The following is a 19,511-nucleotide window of genomic DNA, read 5'->3' as shown; positions in this document are numbered from 1 at the left end:
TTCAAACGTCTGTTTTGAACTTGTTTTAATATATTCTAGTGTTTCAAAGTTCATTTATGTATTTATTTAGTATTATTAATCTTAATGTATTGAAAAACTAATATTTTAAAGTATGGAGATATAAGGATGTCGTCTTGCTCCCTGTTCCCTTACCACAATTTCCAAATCATAATTCCATGTATGAAAACAGTTCCGGATGTTTTATATTGAGGTCTACCACAATCACGGAAACAAGTGGCTGAAGTCGTTCTAGCTTTTCCACAATTTGTACGAGACAGGACCAGAAACCAAGGTTACAAGGAAGATATTTCTGAAGTTTCGTCTGTTATAGAGGAATGAGGAATGTGCAGAGTTGGCAACTGTGCAGAGTTTAAGCCACCTGCCACCGACGGCGCTAATAGTAGGTAAACACAAATGGCGACTCGTTTGGAAAACTGGTCTCGCGAAGTCCGTTCAGTTAGTCGATTTCTGTGGGCGAAACATGTAACCGCGGCTGAAATTCACAGGTAAGCTGGTAGAGGTTTTGCAGAGAGACTGTAGTGTCCAGTCAGCATGTCGTAAAATGATGTCGAAAGTTTGCGGTTGGTAGCGAAAATGTCACCGACGAGGAGCGTATACAACCCAAAAGACCACCACGCTGTTGAAGTAGTTTCGCTGGGACTCATCGACCACCGTTCCTACAGCCCGGGCTTCGCTACAAGCAACTTTCATCTGTTTCCGCACTTGAAGGAGCACCTAGGAGGCGTCGCTTCGCTTCAAACGAGGAGGTGAAATACTTCGTAATAACGGGGCTGAACAAGCAAGGACAGGATTTTTACTAGGAGGGACTCTTCAAACTCTTCCCACAATGCGACAAGTGACTCAACCCATATGGAAACTAAGTCGAAAAATCAAGATAATGTATGTACTTATCTGTTGGCTGTATTGGTTGTATGAAATACAACATCTTCCACTGCAGCCCTAGTAACCTTCTTTTCTGATCACTCCTTGAATATTTTATTATCCTATTTCCGAAAATAGAATAAGTCTGTTGGGAAATCTTACTTCTGTAAGGAAACTTTATTGTAAATGCAAATTATTTGTGCAATAGGCAAATTTTATTAGGTAGCAGTTCAGAAAAGTAAGGTTAAAAAAACATGATTTGATGAGAGTGGGGACCAGGATGATGTCGTTAGTATTGCTGCTAAAATTATTCTAATATTAGTGTTTGGAATAATATTTCCACTGTTATTCTAATGGTCGGTTTCAATATTCGATTAATACGTATTGTTCTATAGCTAACATCAAAGCTCAATGGCTGGAAACGTTGTGAGCGCAAATACTAGAAATTTAAATCAGAATATTATATGTGGAAACCTAGAATGTATTCCATACTCATAGTTTTTTTTTTTCGTTTAATGTCCAACGATTATGCACAGGGGCTAAGGGAGATGGTGTCGGTAAGATTGATAATTATGGTAGAATGATGAGAGTGGGAGGAAACGGGAGAACCCCGAGAAAGCACACGCACATGCACCCAAAAAAGCTCACTTGGCGGGGACTGGGATTGAAACAGGAACACCACGCGCCAGTGGTGGGCGCTCTACCACTGAGCCTCCAATTTAATATGTGTTTCTCAATCTTTTCCAATCAATTTTTAGATCCCCCACTATCTCTGCCCTTGTCCATTTCTTATGGTATTGTTGGCAGACGCATCTGCCCCTAACTCTTTATTAATCTCTCTTTTTTCAAATTGGTCTGTCTCTCTATTCGTTTTTTCTCACCCAAAAGCTGGGGGTGGGGCTTCTTTTATTGACCTGAGTCCTTATATATTTATCTCAGGTCTCTTTTCCTTCTTTAGGGGTTCGTTTTATTCTGAAAAAGCTAAGAAAAAAATTTAATACAACATAACATACAAGAGATAAAATAAAAACACAAAACACAACAAACTTAACGCATAGATATTAAAACTGGACCACCTTATTCTTTGATTTTCTCCTGTGTTTAATTATCTATTGGTTTCTCTCCTGTATTTTGAAGTTAAATCTAATTGGTTTCTCTCTCAGTTGGTTTTACCTGGTACACTATTAAAAATTTTACCAGGTTTCTCAAGAATCGTTTGTCTAAAGCTGGACTTTACTATCCTCCGTATATAGTAGAATACTAAGGCTGATCTTTCTTCACGGTCCTCTGGTATCTTCCTCATTACTTTATTAAAATAATTCACAAACATATAACACTTACACATACTACGACAATACACTGCACTATTACAAATAATTGATTTGATATACTTTGTGACCTTATATATTCCAGCCTGGATTGTGCGGTTATTCTACGGTGTATTTTCTTCTAGCAAGGTCTAGGCCTATTTGCATTTGATTTCGAATATCTTTTTACAAAGAGTATTAAGTTTTGTTCTATTGTCTTTATTCTGTATGATTTCCAATAGCCTGTTCGTTTCAAATTCGTTCCACAAATCTAATCTTAAATTAAAATCTTCATTTGATAAAATGTTATTGCAATAAAAAATTAGGTGATCTGGAGTTTGTACTTCTCCACAGTCACATTCGCCAATATCTGAGAGTCCTATTTTCTTGAAGGTTGTTCTGAAAGGGCCGTGAGCACTTAAGAAATGAGGTCGTAGTGTGTTTGTTAAGGTCTAACTCTCCCATTTCCAGTCTTTGGTCTATGTTGGGAAAAATGTCGTAAACTCTTCTCGCTTTAGTACTATTTTCCCAATTTGCGTGTCATTTTCTTTTAATATAAATATCTATCTTCTCGGTTGTATGTACTCTATTGTTGAAAAGTTGTTCTAATTTTACGTAATTACCGTTTTGTAATCAGAAACGTTCGGATAGCCATAAAATAGCAAAGTGTAATGGTTCAATACCCAAGATTACTTGTAAATTATTAACCGGAGTTGTTGCCATGGCGCTGACATTTCTAACAAAATTATCCTTTGTATGCTATCAATTTTTGATCTTGCCTTTATAGTCTCTACAAGTCTATAACTCCATGCACTTGACACATAGGATACTACTGCTACGAAGATTGCTCTGTAGTAAGCAGGCCCGCAACCAGCCACACAGGTTTGGGGGGACATGAATATGCTAGGGGCGGCAAGTCATTAAACATTCTCTTACCACTTGCTAAATTGTGTTTTTTGTCTTAATAACAGCATTTTGTGTTAAGGTCTGGAGGCGCCGCGAAAAGTTTAGAGGGGTAGGCCCTCCCTGGCCCCCTCTGGTTGCAGGCCTGGTAGTAAGTCTTACAGCATCTTGCAGATAAAAATCTGCTTGGGTTCTTTGCAAAAGCAGAATAAGCACACCGATAATAGTAAAATCAGGCTCACTTGTTCTTAGAATTCCCCATGAGATGAGACGAGACAAGACAGGAGCTTTCTCGTGATCATGTGGATGGAGTACGCACTTTCGCGCGGGAGATCCAGGTTCGATTCCCGACGGGAGCTTATGTGGTTCAGATCCCACGATAAGCTATAGATTCATGTCTCACATAGCCTCTCTGCTGAAAGGGACGCTAATCTCAAAATCAAATTTAAAAAATCAAGACCAGAGAGCCTCCATTCTTCTCTCGCGGGCAACTCGATTGTACTGCTGATACTTTGTCAAGGTCGTCCAATAATATTAATACACACAACTTGATTTGCGGATAAATTAAGAACCTTTCTAAGAGCTAATCCCTGCATACGATCAAATCAACTTCATCCAAAGATCTGATAACTTTATGTTTGATTATTTTCCACCACAATCATCATTATAGTCACAAGTATCATGCCATCGCTGACGATTTAGTTGCCGTAAATTGAGAATTTACATGAACTACAATCTCGCTAATTTGCAGTACTTGATATAGGGAATAGTAGTTTAATATTTTTTCTTTTCCTCCTTATTTTTACCTGCATAATACCTCTATTGTATTATTTAGAGTTTAGATCATAACTTTTGTCAAAGATGTTCAGTTAGAAAGATATTTAACACCAAAACTAATCAAACATTAATTTCTCTTTTGTTTTTCAGTAATGTGTAACAGAAGCAAAGACAGAAAGAGAACGAACATAAAAGTGTCTGTGGGAGATTCAGCCATATTCGATTGCCCATTAGAATATCCAAGGGACATTCCTATACCGTATACGCTTGTCTATAGTAAAGGGGTAAGTGAATTAGTTGTTCACTAAACTGAAATAATATGATTAAATTCAACAGATTGTCTCTATAACAAGTCACTAATTATATATCACATATTGATACAATCATATAAAAATGCTTTAAATAATGGTTAATGAAACAATTTTCGTGACGAGATTCGAGACGATTCAGAACTCTTCCAAAAGAAACAGATATATTTCTCGAGACGAAACTTCACTTTCACAACATTTTTCAAGACGAAACTTCACTTTCATGACATTTCTCGAGACGAAACTTCACTTTCAAGACACTTTTCGAGACGAAACTTCACTTTCATAACATTTTTCAAGACGAAACTTCACTTTCACGACATTTCTCGAGACGAAACTTCACTTTCATGACACTTTTCGAGACGATACTTCACTTTCACAACATTTCTCGAGACGAAACTTCACTTTCACAACATTTCTTGAGACGAAACTTCACTTTCATGACACTTTTCGAGATGAAACTTCACTTTCATGAGACAGTTTTCGATGAAATTTCACATCTACGGCAGATTTTCGAAACGAGACTACCTCAATTTTTGTTTCATGTGCACCTCCACTTTAAATGCTTCCAGAGCTGTAGTAACAGTCAATGCTTGAGCTTTTGTTATAGTATCAACTAAGGGCGTTGCAAGAAACATATCAATAATAACCATGTCAAAAAGTGAATCACACAAACATATACATGACTAGTCTATGCGTCATTGGCTGAAATGTGCGCCATATCGGCGGTCAGAGCCACATTCTTTTCCATCTTCTTTAGATACAGAGATTGAAATACTGATGAAATTAGCTAATAGATAAATAGAAGTACTTTACTAAATCCCGTTTCGCTACAGTCTGATCAGATGACGCTTTGGGTGATACGAAATTAGTACATCGGCCCCCAGGCGCCATTATTTATGGCTTTCTGGATCAGAGTTCGATACTCCTTAATTCAATTAGCTCTCCAGTTACCTACTTAATGTGCTGGGTCAACAGCGAAAAAATTTAGTGACCTCTCCGGGAGTAGAACCAGGGACTATGAATACCAAAGCCGCGTGCTTTAACAATTCAGGTAAGCGGGAGCTCAGGGTTATTTTCTTAAAATAAGTGAATTTCGTTTCGCAGTGTGAAACCACGGTAAACTTCCAAACTATCCAAATTCAATTCTCAAACTTGAAGTATTACATCTATAACTATCGGTTGCATTAGAATAATAAGATCGAAGATAGAATCTGTTTCATGTCAAAAAGTCATTAGTCATAATCGCTGTCCTTTACTGTGTTTTTTTTTCTACAGTATGACATCTTAGGTTTACAAGAGAATGTTTTAATCTTAATTTTCTCGGAAACTACACATAAGATTTTACTCTCTTCTATACAGGGGCGGATCCAGGGGGAGCGATCAGGGCAATAGCACCCCCCCCCGGAAGAGGAGACTTTCTTATTTTATATATATAAATAAAACCCATCCCAAAGTTTGGAGTCCTTAAAAGTAGCAGTATGACAACCCACCGCTCCCCCTAGAAGTCGGTCCTGGATCCGCCCCTGCGTCTATATCTGTTGGTTCAGCCTAATGAGATCTATCCATTCATATATGTTTTATATTTGGATGATTTGTTTCGTCATACGTTAAAAATAACTTATTACCAAAATTATATTTAAATTAAATATAATTTAATTTAAACACACATACTGCATATAAAGATCGACCATGAAACAATTAAAGGGAACCCTAAAACGCTTTTCTGCCGGATATATATAATTTAACTGTATGAAATCAATAATGAGGTTAAAGGTCAGAACTTTGAGTGGGTCTGGTGATTGATGACGTAGTATGATTGCTCTTTTGTCTTCTTGAAAGTTCGTGTCCAAAGCATAAAGAGAAACATTTGTTGTGTCTCGGCCAATGCTGAATGGAAACTCTCCTTTCTGCTTCTTTAAGATACTATCATTTGTGACGGGCAGCTGACCCCCATTCAGTAATTAGGAAAATTAGCCTTGGCACTCGGCCAGACTCTAACCAACTTCCTAAACACTGGTGGATTAAAAAAAAAAAACACGAAGAGTCCATGTGGTTTGTAGTTGACATTGAGAGTTAAATTTCCCGTTCGACTTTTTAATAGTAACTTAAAGGCAAAATCGTATTTAAATATATGTCATTCATACGCAACAATATTTTGCCACCTCTTACCTCTTCATCTCCTGGAAAACGAAGTCTTTGGATATTTCTCGGACTCTGTGCCTGTTGAGAAGAGATCTTGTAGGTCCAATTCACGCTGCAGTCGAATTTGAAAATAAATTACTACTAAACACCGTGTGCGTGGTTTTCTCAGGGTTCTCCCGTTTCCTCCCACTTTCTTCGTTCCACCATTTCATTCATTTTTCGTCATCACCGTCTCCTTTAGCCTAGCCGGCATAATCGTGGGACGTAAAACTCAAAGATTTTATTTTACTCGTATGCTAGTATCTATATACCTGTCTTAGCTGTGCTTGTTTAAAAGTCGTTAAAATAAATTGTTACTGGTATGCTCGGATGTATAGACCTCTCTTAGCTGTACTTTTCTCCAAAAGTCGATAAAATAAATTGTTACTGGTGTGCTCGTATGCATATACTTGTCTTAGCTGTCCTTTCTCAGAAATCGTTAAAATAAATTATTGCTGGTATGCTCGTGCGAATATACTGTACTAGCTGTACTTTTTTGAAAGTCGTTAAAGTAAATTATTACTGGTGTACCCGGATGCATATACCTGTTTCATCAGTACTTTTTCAGAATTCGTTAAAATAAATTACTAGCCTGTCTTAGCTGTACTTTTTCAGAATTCGTTAAATATATGTTACTAACCTGTCTTAGCTGTACTTTTTCAGAATTCGTTAAAATAAATTACTAGTGATGTGCTCGTATGCATTTACCTGTCTCAGTTGTACTTTTCAGAAGTCATTAAAATAAATTATTACTGTGTACTGGTATGCACTATAGGCCTACCTGTCTTAACTGTACTTCTTCAGAAGTCGTTAAAATAAATTACTACTGATCTGCTCGCATTCATAAACCTGTCTCAGCTGTACTTTTTCAGAATTTTAAAAATAAATTATCGCTTTTCGTTGACCTTTTTCTATCAAAAGTATAGAGTTTATTTTTTTTATATATATATTTTTTTCTAGCGTCCAAACTGCAATATCATGTCATCGAGCGTTGGGTTCCGCACGAGATGAGTTGAGATGAAAAAACATAAGTTTTCTCGTCTCGTCTGGTCTCATAAATTTTCAAGAAGTCTGGTTTCGATTCTCGAAAAGCTTTTCTCGTCTCATTTCAATTTTTTTTTTCGTTTCGCTTATGCACAATATGTATACCTTTTTCTTTTAATTTTACCTAGAAGTAGTCTGAATTTTTTGAAGTCACGAGAGGTCCACAAAGGGTGTGATATAACAACATTTAAACCTTATTTATTATTCGAGCATGTTGCCCAATGACTTGCGTATTTTTAAACGTTGATATATGCTCTTCAAAGTGTTCGTACAATCACTTTATCAATTTATAGTTTTTATACTATGAATTATACAACACCAGAACTGATTTCGACCTCTAAGACTTGGATCAACTAGTCTTGTCCATGAGACTAGTGAAATTTCTAAACTCAAATTTTGGAAAATGCTTCTTCTCTCGTTTCTGGGACAAGAACTAAGACGACATTAGAAGTTTCTTGTCTCGTGGGCAAAACTATCGAGCGTTATAGAACACGAGCGCAATTCCAAGTTTTGTTTTCAGGAGGAGAAGATCAGGATTCTCCACCGATATAAGTATTTTTTACATACACACTAATTGTTTGCTGAGCAAAACCATATATTTTCATTAAAAATTAATTTTGTTACAGTTCCACCAACTAACTCTTTGGTTTCATCAGACACTATGAGATACAGGATAACTGTACAATCGTATATATATATATATATTCCTTAGTATAACATTACACTATTTATTAAACTATATACTTGTCAAATTCCGATCCCTTTCTAAATGATACCTCTGCTGCACTGTGTCGCCTTCTCTCGGAGAAACAGTGAGCCAGAAGTACAAACATTTTAAAAGTGGTTCTCTATGCAACACCCGTTATTTTTTTCTTTCTTGCAACGTAAAAGGCTATACGAATTTCTTTATTTCATTTTTGAGCAGGTATTATATGTAACAAAATCAAGTTAAAATTTAAGTTTGATTGAAGGACGTAAGAGGAGAGGGGTGTAGGTTCCCTGGACACAATTAGTTACAGATATATCTGAATTGTGACATTAGATATTTCTTCTTCATGAAGGAAAAAAGTCAGCTACACGATAAAAATTGCCATTTTTTCTCTGAAGTACTGCTTTAACCTAAATAAACAAATTATTTGTTTGTTGAAACTGTGGATCAATGTCCTCGAGATGTCTTTGGGCATACTGTCAATTTTGTTGCAGGAGTTACAGTTGTTATCTTTTTATGCCAAGTAATAAAGTAACCTAGAAACAACCAAGTGAAATTTTTAAGAATTCATTCCATGAGACATCACGCAATTCCATGACGCCGCAGTTTCATAATAACAATACAGAAAGCTGCTGGCTATATCATCAAGATGGTATTAATTCTTCGTAGTCTCAGGGCAATGAATGCAATGTTCATCATTCTGCAGTCACTGTAAAAGTTAAGAAGGTAATAATTACTTCTATAGTTTTATTAAGTTATTTGAGGACATGCTCAAGAAATCTCCGCTAAGCGATAATTTTCGCCACACGTAATGGGTGAAGCTTCTCCTAGTAGCTCCGGAGTCATAGAACTGTCAATGAACGGGTTACGAGTGACTCACATTATTACTCGAATAATTCTTGATCTACGGTATTGTAGAAAAAAATGAAATGAAATCTTTGAGTTTTACGTCCCACGGTTATGCCGGTTAGGCTAAAAGAGACGGTGACTATGAGAAATGAATGAAATGGTGGAATGAAGAAAGTGGGAGGAAATGGGAGATCCCCGAGAAAACCCACGCACACGGTGTTTGTTCATCTCAAAATTCACTTGGCGGGAGCAGGGTTTGAACCAGGGACCCCATGCACCAGAGGTGAACGCTGTACCACTGAGCCACCGCGGCCCCTACGGTATTGTAGAATTTGTCATGAAAATGACTACACTTCGTTGCAAATTATCACCCTTAAGTAGTCAGAAGAAACTCCTGCTACACTAGAAACTCATTCAGATTCAGGTATTTATTATAGTGGTCACAAGGAATCGTGAAGCCTAACCTAGACAGGCCGGTAGCCAGCCCAAAAGTGTACGGGGGCGGTAGAAGTTAAGGGGAACCGATCAAACAATATTATAGTTCATTTGCAATCCTACCGTGAAAATTTTAGGAGGGCGTAAATATTTAGGGGGAACCGGCCCCCTAGACCCCCTTTGGATACTGGCTAGATCTGCTAATGTCATCAGGCAATAAAACACTAGGAGGTGTCCCGGTCATCAACCCCTACTCCCATCCATGAAATTTTGCCAATGTTGTCTCTCGCGCTATACGGAGGACATCTCCTGATAATACAGTGTTGTCGGATTGCCGCTAAGTTTCGTTTGGTTGATTTTTGTTATTGTTGTTGTTTTGCATTTTTGTTATTATTATTGTTATCGTTTAATTCGAATGTTTTGTTCGTGTTACAGTTCTTTAAGTGCTATTAGAGGCGTTGGATGGCAAAGTAGTGTAACTCAGTTTTGAGACATTGTGAGATGTTGAAACTTTTATTAGCATCGATATCGAGAAAGGACAGAAAATCTGTTCTTTGTGCTGCCATCTTTTGAGCTATGGCCTAGTTCTTATACCCTGAGATACGCAACTTTGCCATCGAACAGGTTATGGTTTCATGTGCACGGAAATAACAATCTTATTGTTTTTTTTTTTTTTAATATTTACGCCACTTTGCCATCCATTGTCTCATTTATAGGGATGGCCACAAAGTTTCGGTTCCGGCCTCACGGAACCGGTTCTCGGAGATCCGGTTTTCAGAACCGGTTCCAGATCTGGATCCGAAAATCCGGTTCCAGAACCGGATCTTAGGAACCGGTTCCAGATCTGGATCTGAAAACCCGGTTCCAGACCTGGATCCGAAAGCCCCCAAAGACCCGTAAAGGAGGCACAAAGTTCACCTTCAAAAAATGCAAAGAGGACCATGCGCTTGTGCCCTCCCCGCCCAGACCCGCTTGTGCCCCCAGAAGAAAATATTTGGTCCACCACTGGGTGTTTAGCCAAATGAGTTTGCCAGTTACACAGTTTATTTAGCCAAATGAGACAAGCGGCCGCCGCCTGGGCGCCTGCCTGTCGCTTCCAATATTTCATCTAGCACACTATTCACATCCTGCCAGCAGCTCGGGTTTAGCGTAGGGATGGTCACAAAGTTTCGGTTCCAGCGGAACCGGTTCTTGGAGATCCGGTTTCCAGAACCCGTTTCTGGAACCGGTTCCAGACCTGGGTCCGAAAACCCGGTTCCAGAACCGGATCTTGGGAACCGGTTCCAGACCTGGATCCGAAGAATCGGTTCCGGAACCGGATCTTCTAGAACCGGATCCGTTCAGACCCGAAAACCGGTTCCACCAGGAACCGGTTCTGGCCATCCGTACTCATTTATTTGTCGCTCGTTCATTGTCTTCTAAGCTTGCCAACTTTATTGGTGCACTTCTTTGTTTCACGTTTTCTGAAGTTTGCGTTCGAAAGACCAGCTCCACGAATCTAGACCCCAGGCTTCACGAGGTGTCGCGGTCACTATAGCAAAATTTCTGCGAAAAGACGATTTTACAATGAGAACGTAGTAAGAAGGAAAGGAAAAGTGTGGAATTAATTTAAAGTCCATACGTTGAAAAGTGACATATCAGCACTCGCCTAAGAGGACTACGGAAAAGTTTTGGAGAAATTCGCTCAAGATAAGGAGAGTCAAGATCCAAGCCTTGGAGCTTTCAATAGAAAAGCTCCAATGCTACAAACTCTCACCTACGCTTCCTCGAAAGAAAGACTCACATTTTCTTGTTGTTCACTGTGTAAGGATGTCCTCTCTCTACTTACGCTTATGGAAACCACGTGATGAAAGAAAAACAAAACCCGATATCTACGTAGTTTTACTTAAAAAAAAAAAAAAGTGCCAAAGAAATGTGCTTTCATTGTCAATTTATCCAAGTTCGAAATATCAAGTTTTCTTAAGGGAAAAGATCCATAGACCATGAACTTAAATAGTTGACTTATTCTTGAGCTGCCTTAAAGATGATTATAAAATTTATATAGAGAACTTCTCTGTTCAACACGGTATTATATTTATAATTTAGTAATACCCCGTAATACTCCTTTAAAGACTCAAATAGAAATTTCCAGCTGCTATGTGAGAGGAGATCAGTAAGTACGCCAGAAATTTTTACTTAGGGGGGTGTTCAAAATAAAAGGAGGGGTGTACTCTCAGAATAGTGATATATTTTTTAAACAAACTCAAACAAGAAGTCAGTATATTTTGTTATGCAACTATTGCAATACTACTACTACTACAACAACAACTACAACTACTACTACTATTATTAATAATAATAATAATAATAATAATAATAATAATAATAATAATAATAATAATAATAATAATAATAATAATAATAATAATAATAATAATAATAATAATAATAATAATATCAGATCTTCGCAGTTGTAGGTTCAATAAAGTAAGTTCACACATTTGAACATTTATTATTATTATTAAACTAAGTAATACAGTGAAACCTCTCAAAACGGACATCGGTGGAACCGATTATTTGTCTGTAAATGAAAGTTGTCCCTAAAAGGAAGGGTTCTCTCTCATAACACCACACCACATATATTTATGGAATGGAAGAATAAGAAAGTTTGTCCTCGTATGAAGATGTCCACTATTGAGAGATGCCCTTTAAGAGAGGTTTCACTGTATTAGGAATTAACCACAATGATTTTACCCAGTAATTACATGTGAATTGATTACATACGAATTATTGTAATTATTTTGCAAAATTCTGCTATTATTTCAATTTATTCACCCCCAGCAAGTTTTAGTGGGTGATTTTTTTTTAAATATTAATTGGGAAAAAATTCCCTAGTCCCATGCTGAAATCACATTTGTTTAGTAATTAATACTGTACATAATTCCAATTTCATTATTTTAATATTCTAACTCTGTTGTTAACGTTACTTGTTGTAATATTATTTGATCTCTTAATATCCGTTCCTGCCCCTTCCTGGCTACGTTATTGGCTCTGAATATCTTTCATAAGAAAATTATTCATTGATTTAGTTGTTTTCCAGAAATCCAGTTTTTCAATTTACAAATATTTTGTATCTTTCTGTTTTGTCTTCTTTAATATACCCTAATTTTAATAATCCCAGGGCTCATAGTGGTCTGGTCTCTTGTAAATAGTTGAAAAGTGACCAAAAATGGCCAAAAGCACACGAAAAGGAGACCAAAATCTCATCATACCCCTTTTTCCCTTTGTCAATTTCTCCATCACCTCTCTGTTTGTTTGTTGTTTGGCTTCTTCTTTACTTCTTCTTTTTGAGCTTCCTCCTTTCTTAGGTTTTCAGAGTAAGCTTTGTAGTTACGGTAAGCAGACTTAGCAGATGTAAAAAGCTTCTGAGTAAGTGGAACCAGTTCCGGCCTATTTCCGAATTTCTTCATCCCAGACATTATATTTAACTTCGCATTAAGAGTTCTCAAAAAGTGAAATATTCAAATTCATCACCTACTCTTATGAAGAACATACAAGAAGCATAACACAAGACGAACATGATGAACCACACAAACACACACACACAACGTTGAACGGAGCGTTAACTATTACGAGAGAAAACTAAAGGATTATTATGATAGAAGAAAGAATAGACACAGAAGGGTTCTCAACCCCATCTTGAGAGCTTAAGCATCCACCAACCGTCCACTGTGCTTTAGAAAGAATAACATCTTAAGTGAGAATAAAGCTGACTGTTTCACATGTGGCAGCAAGTATTGAAGCTTTCAGAAGAGTAATGAGTAACAAGTTTCTACCTTTTTCCATTTATATTTTTCTTAGAAAATTGCCAATGCAAAACATAAATCACACGAAAAAGTCACTTTACCTCTCAAAAAAGTAACTTTTAGTGACCAACTTGAAGAAAAGTAAATTTTAGTTAAAAAAGTGACTCGCTACGAGCCCTGTTACGCTCAATGAATTTACGTGAATAAAAATATACTTTACAAAAAATTAAGCTAGCGCCAAATGTGTTCCCGTATAACTAGACTCATTCTAAAATATATATAATTTTACTTCGATCGATCTCTTCATTTCTAAAAACGTTTTGACTACACCTTTCTAACGTCCGTCCGTTGGTACACCACTTGCAGAGTAGGCTCGAAACCAGCCACAGAGCTTTGGGGGCCCATGAATATATTAGGAGGGGCCAAATCATTAAAAATTCTGTTACAAATATCTAAATTGTGCATTTTGTATTGAGGTCTGGAAGGGACATGAAAAATTTAGGGAGGGCCAGGCCCTCTTTAGCCCTCCTCTGGTTGCAAGCCTGTTGCAGAGTAACACTTACCAACTAATTCTGGTATAGGCTTATTACAATATTGTCACATTTTTCCTTATTGAGGAGGAGGTAGGTGAATGACCGCTCCTGCATCTGTCCATCAATCTCTTTTCTCGGAAACGACCGCGGAACCCAGGAGGGTAGGTATCAGCGATCTGTTTTGTCAATTGTTTCGATCGAAACCGCCCGAAACAATGAGAACGAGGTCGCTTCGTATTTTGAAGTGAAATAAATAAATAAGAATATTGCCTTCCTTCCTAAACGCTAAACCTTTTTTAACTTGATGTAATAAATAACCTATATGATCCTGATTGATACAATTGGATTTGGCGGAGTATTCCTTTTCCATCCGGGGGTGTGTGTAAAGAAATTTGGAGGGGTGTTAGGGGGTGTTGGGGGGTGTAGATTACTCCCTGGAGGAGATTAATTTCTTTTACATTTATTATATACTAAGAAGAAATAACTCTTAAAATTATCAAAGACATTTTGGGTGATCCGGACCCCCTGGACTCCCCTCTAAATACGTTCTTGACAAACACAGCCCTTCCTTTACGTCAAGAACTCGTTATGATATAATTCTTATCAACCCAATAGACTAGCAGGTGCCTTTTCCTTTCCAGAATCCAAATTGATCTTCCTCTAATTCTATTTTAAGTCTTTTCTATTTTACTTAACTCACCAAAAACTCGACCACTACATCACTAGCTACTGAGAATGGAATTGAGCAATTGTGCTGAAGATAAGACTGGAAATTCTTCATAATGATTCTAGTTATGAAAATTTTCTAATGCAACGAAAGATATATTCAGTTTTTAAGACATTTCACATAAATTATATTTCTATGTTATTTATTCTCCATACTTTTATAATACGTTCTAATACAATTACATAATTTCCAAATGTTAGAACAGGTATAAACCAATACAACCAGTATAACTGAATATAACCAGTAATAAATGTTTTGAAGAGAAAACTTTGTACGCTTCAGAGCATGAGCAAAATTTTAGAAACGCCTTTAAAATAAATTAAACAAACTTAATTTTTTTTTTTAACGAATTTTGGAGGGGAAAGAATAACAGTTTCAATTCCATCACCAAAGAGTTAAGCTCTGAATAGATACATACTCAGTTGAGTTGATTTTGAGTTTAACGTCCATTTCAGGTTGCATGAGTGCAAATTTTCAGCAAAAAATTGAACATGGCGTGCGTACAGCGGAGATGTCTTTCGAAAGTAGCATTTAGGTCATTCATTGCCTAGATAGAGTGCTGCATTTACCATTAGGCCAACCAAACCTGTGCCTAGAGCTCAAAATTTTTGAAGGCCGCAAGATTTAAACATTAAATAATATTTTAATTTTTTTTCGTGTTGATTTTTGTTACGTAGTGGTAGCTGTTGCATCTAGTGAGTGGTGTTTAATTGTAATAAATTGTTAATTCACTAATTAAGCCGTTAAGTTTTATTTTTAAGTTAGAGATGAAGGGGTGGAGAAACATGTAGTTATTGGGGGCGCCGACTGCAAAAATGCTTACTGGCGCCGAGTTCCTACATTCTGCACTACCTAGATATGTAAGTGTTTAAAAAGAAATCTGCACCAATATAAGAATAAGAACATAAGAATATTAAATTTCAGATGATTTATTACAAATCCTAAAATATGAAATGATACGTAGGCCTACATGATATTAGAGCTTACATGTAACAAACATAGCTTATAATGCAGTGAAACAGTCGAAAGCATAGCTTACAATACAGTGGAACAACATTTAATATCTTTCTACAAAAGATTCAAATTACAAAATTACTATTTATGTGTGTACACAATAATGGGTATGTAAGTTATGTTGGTTCCATCTTAAGTAGGCCATATTGATTCTACCTTACACAGCATTGCTCTTTTATGTGTTGAAAACAGAATGTTAGAAATGTTAAGAACATGCATTATTATGAAATAGTAATATAGCCTATTTGCAGTGGCGTATTTACGATTTTGTTTCGAGGGCGGGCCTTGCTAACTTTCGGGGGGGGGGGCTTTGCCTGAAAATGTGAAAATTCTTCAAGATATTTCATTTACTTTACTATAGTAAGTAAGATTTCGGAGGGGGCTTAAGCCCGGAAACCCCCCTTAAATACGCCACTGCCTATATGTATCCAAATATAACATCAAACATAACATTTGCTAGATACAGAAAACAACAACTTTACTTTTGCTATATTATAACAACAGTGGCAGATCTAGAAGGTAAAAACGGGTGGGGGGAAGGGGAAGACAAAACCCAGACTACTGTCTGCGCAAGGAAATGTGGCTTGTGACCGTTGGGTAGAGCACGTGGAGTACTGGAAGCACTGTTGCCAGAGGCTCTACAACAGAGACAGAAGCTCTGGCGACAAACGTAAGAAATTTAACAAGTCGTCTCAACTACCGGCAACAGCGCGGTCAGTGAACTTCGATGCCTAGTAACAGCGTAAAGAATACTGCTGTGATTGGCGAACAATCCTCCCTCTCGTTTTGTTTACAATAGGAATGGCCAAAACCGGTTCCTGGTGGAACCGGTTTTCGGGTCTGAACGGATCCGGTTCTAGAAGATCCGGTTTCGGAACCCGTTCTTCGGATCCATGTCTGGAACCGGTTCTGAAAAACTGATCTCCAAGAACCGGTTCCTCTGGAACCGAAAATTTGTGACCATCCCTACGCTAAACCCGAGCTGCTGGCAGGCTGTGAACAGTGTGCTAGATGAAATGGTGAAAGCGACAGGCAGGCGCTCAGGCGGCGGCCGCTTATCTCATTTGGCTAAATAAACTGTGTAACTGGCAAACTCATTGGCTAAACAGGATAACTAGCCAACTTATTTGGCTATACACCCACTGGTGGACGATTTTTTTTCTGGAGGCACAAGCGGGTCTGGGCGGGGAGGGCACAAGCGCATGATCCTTTTTGCGGTGCTTTGAAGGTGAACTTTGTGCCTTCTTTACGGCTCTTTGGGTCTTTCGGATCCAGATCTGTAACCGGTTCCTAAGATCCGGTACTGGAACCGTGTTTTTGGATCCAGGTCTGGAACCGGTTCCTAAGATCCGGTTCTGGAACCGTGTTTTCGGATCCAGGTCCAGAACCGGTTCCAGAATCGGTTCTGAAAACCGGATCTCCGAGAACCGGTTAGTCACGGAACCGGTTCCGCCGGGACCGGAACTTTGTGGGCATCCCTAGTTTACAACATGTGCAGCTATCTGTCAGAGGCCACCTTTCAGTAACCGGATAATATGGTAGGTATATCATAAGTTTACTATAAACTTTTAAAAATATATAAATAATAGGTTAAATTATTTTTGTCACTGAAACAGCTGGGGGGGGGGAGCCTAGGCTTCCCCGAGCCCGGGCTAGAACCGCCACTGTATAACAACCAGGTTACAAGAAGAATATTCTCGTCTTTCGCTCCTCTCTCCAGTATTTCGTAAACTAGTTGGTCGGCGAACCAGTTCAATCTAGTTACGTACATGATCTCGAAACACGATCTCCATCTGTTGAATTCAATCTTTAACTACGTGAAAAAAAGCAAATAGGCCATATTGGGTACGGGGACATGTTAAGTTCAGTTACTACATTTTACATTTTAATGAAAGTACTTTTTTTTTTTTTAAATAATTTACTGGACAAAATAAAAATTGTTCCCTGTTATATCTTCATGTTTAATCGAAAAAGTTCTAGAGTGGGAAGAAAGTTATATCTGCCAGCGATGATTTTTTTTTCTTCAGAGTACGGTGGCATTTCCTCATTAATTCGCACACTGATTATTATTATTAGGTCTATTATTATTATTATTATTATTATTATTATTGATGATGATGATGTCAATGTTTTAATCTGTAAATTTTATAAAACATTCATTATAACATTATTGTTTCATATGATAAATAACTCCAGATCTTGCATCGTTTGGCCTAATCCTCATTTCGCCTAACCAATTATCTGACACTTTTATGACAGATAAAAGATAAGATTTATGTCCGCCATTTTAGGCGAAATAAGGATACTCGTTTCGCCTAATCCTCGTTTTGCCTAAAATGGTGGACTATAAAAAAATCGTGGAGATAAAACTAGAGGGAAATTTTTCGAAAAAAAAAAATATTCCCTACTATGTGAAAAACTGAGAAATACAGATGTAAAACCAGTTAAATGTTAAATCCCTCCTCCATATTCAGTTTCATAAATTGTTAAATTCCAAACCTGCAAATAACCTAATGAGAAAAGCAGAATCAAACCCAGTTAATTCCATATTTCAAACAATTTGAGGTTTCGTACTGTATAGGATTAGTTTAGTAATCTGAATATTTATTGCAACTCTTCGTAAATCATTCGAAATTTTATTTGGCAGAATTTGAAGTGTGCGCTTTCATTACTTTTTTTTTTATTTTTGGACTGAAAATTGAAAAAAAGAAAATGAAATCTTTAGTTTTACGTCCCACGGTTATGCCGGTTAGTCTAAAGGAGACGGTGATGATGAGAAATGAATAAAATGGTGGAATGAAGAAAGTGGGAGGAAACGGGAGAACCCCGAGAAAACCCACGAGCACGGTGTTTGTCCACCACAAAATCCACACGGCGCGATCTGGGATCGAACCAGGGACCCCAAGCACCGGAGGTGAACGCTCTACTACTGAGCCACCGCGCACCCTGGACTGAAAATGGAGACACTATACGTCTTAACCTAACTGTTCGTGAAACTTTTCTGTGCTTATTTGCTTTTCTTTAATAATTACTAGACAAATGTACACAAAATCGAAAGAAAACGATACTCTAAGCAGCATGATCATAATTTTGTTATCAGACAACACCAAACTTGTCTAGTAAACTTACAAGACACATGAAAAACTGGCATCGAAATTTAGCCAAAGAGACAAGGTGAGTGGACTATCTATGGTTAGAAGTCCTTTGTTTTGTATTTCAGGGTAACTCTTTACTTTGAACATAACATTGTTGGATTAGGTTCTTCTCTAAACGGTCTCTTCAGCTTCAGCAGAACCTCTTTCTTAAAATGTCTCGTGTCAATTATCATTCAAAATTATAACATGCTTCTGGTACAACATGTTAAAAAATTTTGCCACTTATTTACCATTTCTGATTCTCTTTCTGCCACTGTTTTGCTCAAACTCAACATTTGCACATTTTGTTTTGCTATATTTCAAATTCATATACTGGGATAATTGGCAAATTAATATTCACCCTATGTTAATCCATAAAAGGTTACAAACTAATTATTGCAAAATATAGTCTTTCAGTTTAGAAATGTATACGGATAGGTATAATTAACTCCGCTTGTAGTTACGAAGGATTTGATGATTGAAAGCAGCTCAAAGCGCACGTTTTACAAAGAGGTTTTTGAGGAATAGAAAACCGAGAAAATGGTGATGCACCAGAGGACGACGACGATATGGATTTCCATTTAGTAGATGATGATGGAGAGGAGGTTACATAATTCAATTTTTTGCACATTTGGATCCATTGTTTTCAATTTAGAACAAAATTAATGTAGCATTTATGTATCCATATTCATTTGTGCCAATCTTGTGCAATGTATAGTTGATAATACATCCACCCCAATATTTTAGTAGGTAGGCATAATACTGATTTCTGACTCTGACTCTCTTTCTTTTTGATAGGTTTTGTATCTTGAGCCTCAACAAAAATGGCCGCTCGTCCAGATGCAAAAGCTCTTATTTCCATTTACATACGCAAAACCTGTTAAATCCAAACTATTTTCTTCAATAACGCAATTCACAGA

General features: G+C 37.3%; 1 protein-coding gene across 5 annotated transcripts in view; it reads left to right on the top strand.

Moving 5' to 3' along the window:
• The window catches only part of LOC145690288 (protein borderless-like), a 189,660-nt gene that overhangs the window by 118,176 nt on the left and 51,973 nt on the right, over window positions 1–19,511 (top strand). For all 5 annotated transcript variants that reach the window (XM_081765052.1, XM_081765054.1, XM_081765053.1 and 2 more), the window contains exon 3: window positions 4,020–4,153. In XM_081765052.1, coding sequence (XP_081621178.1) covers window positions 4,020–4,153 — 134 coding nt within the window. The remainder of the gene's footprint in view (window positions 1–4,019; window positions 4,154–19,511) is intronic.

Source organism: Thermobia domestica, chromosome 7, assembly GCF_964235325.1.
Source record: "Thermobia domestica chromosome 7, izTheDome1.hap1.1, whole genome shotgun sequence".
Lineage (NCBI taxonomy): Eukaryota > Metazoa > Arthropoda > Insecta > Zygentoma > Lepismatidae > Thermobia > Thermobia domestica.
Note: the sequence above shows the minus strand (reverse complement) of the source record. Positions and strands in the feature narration are given on the sequence as shown.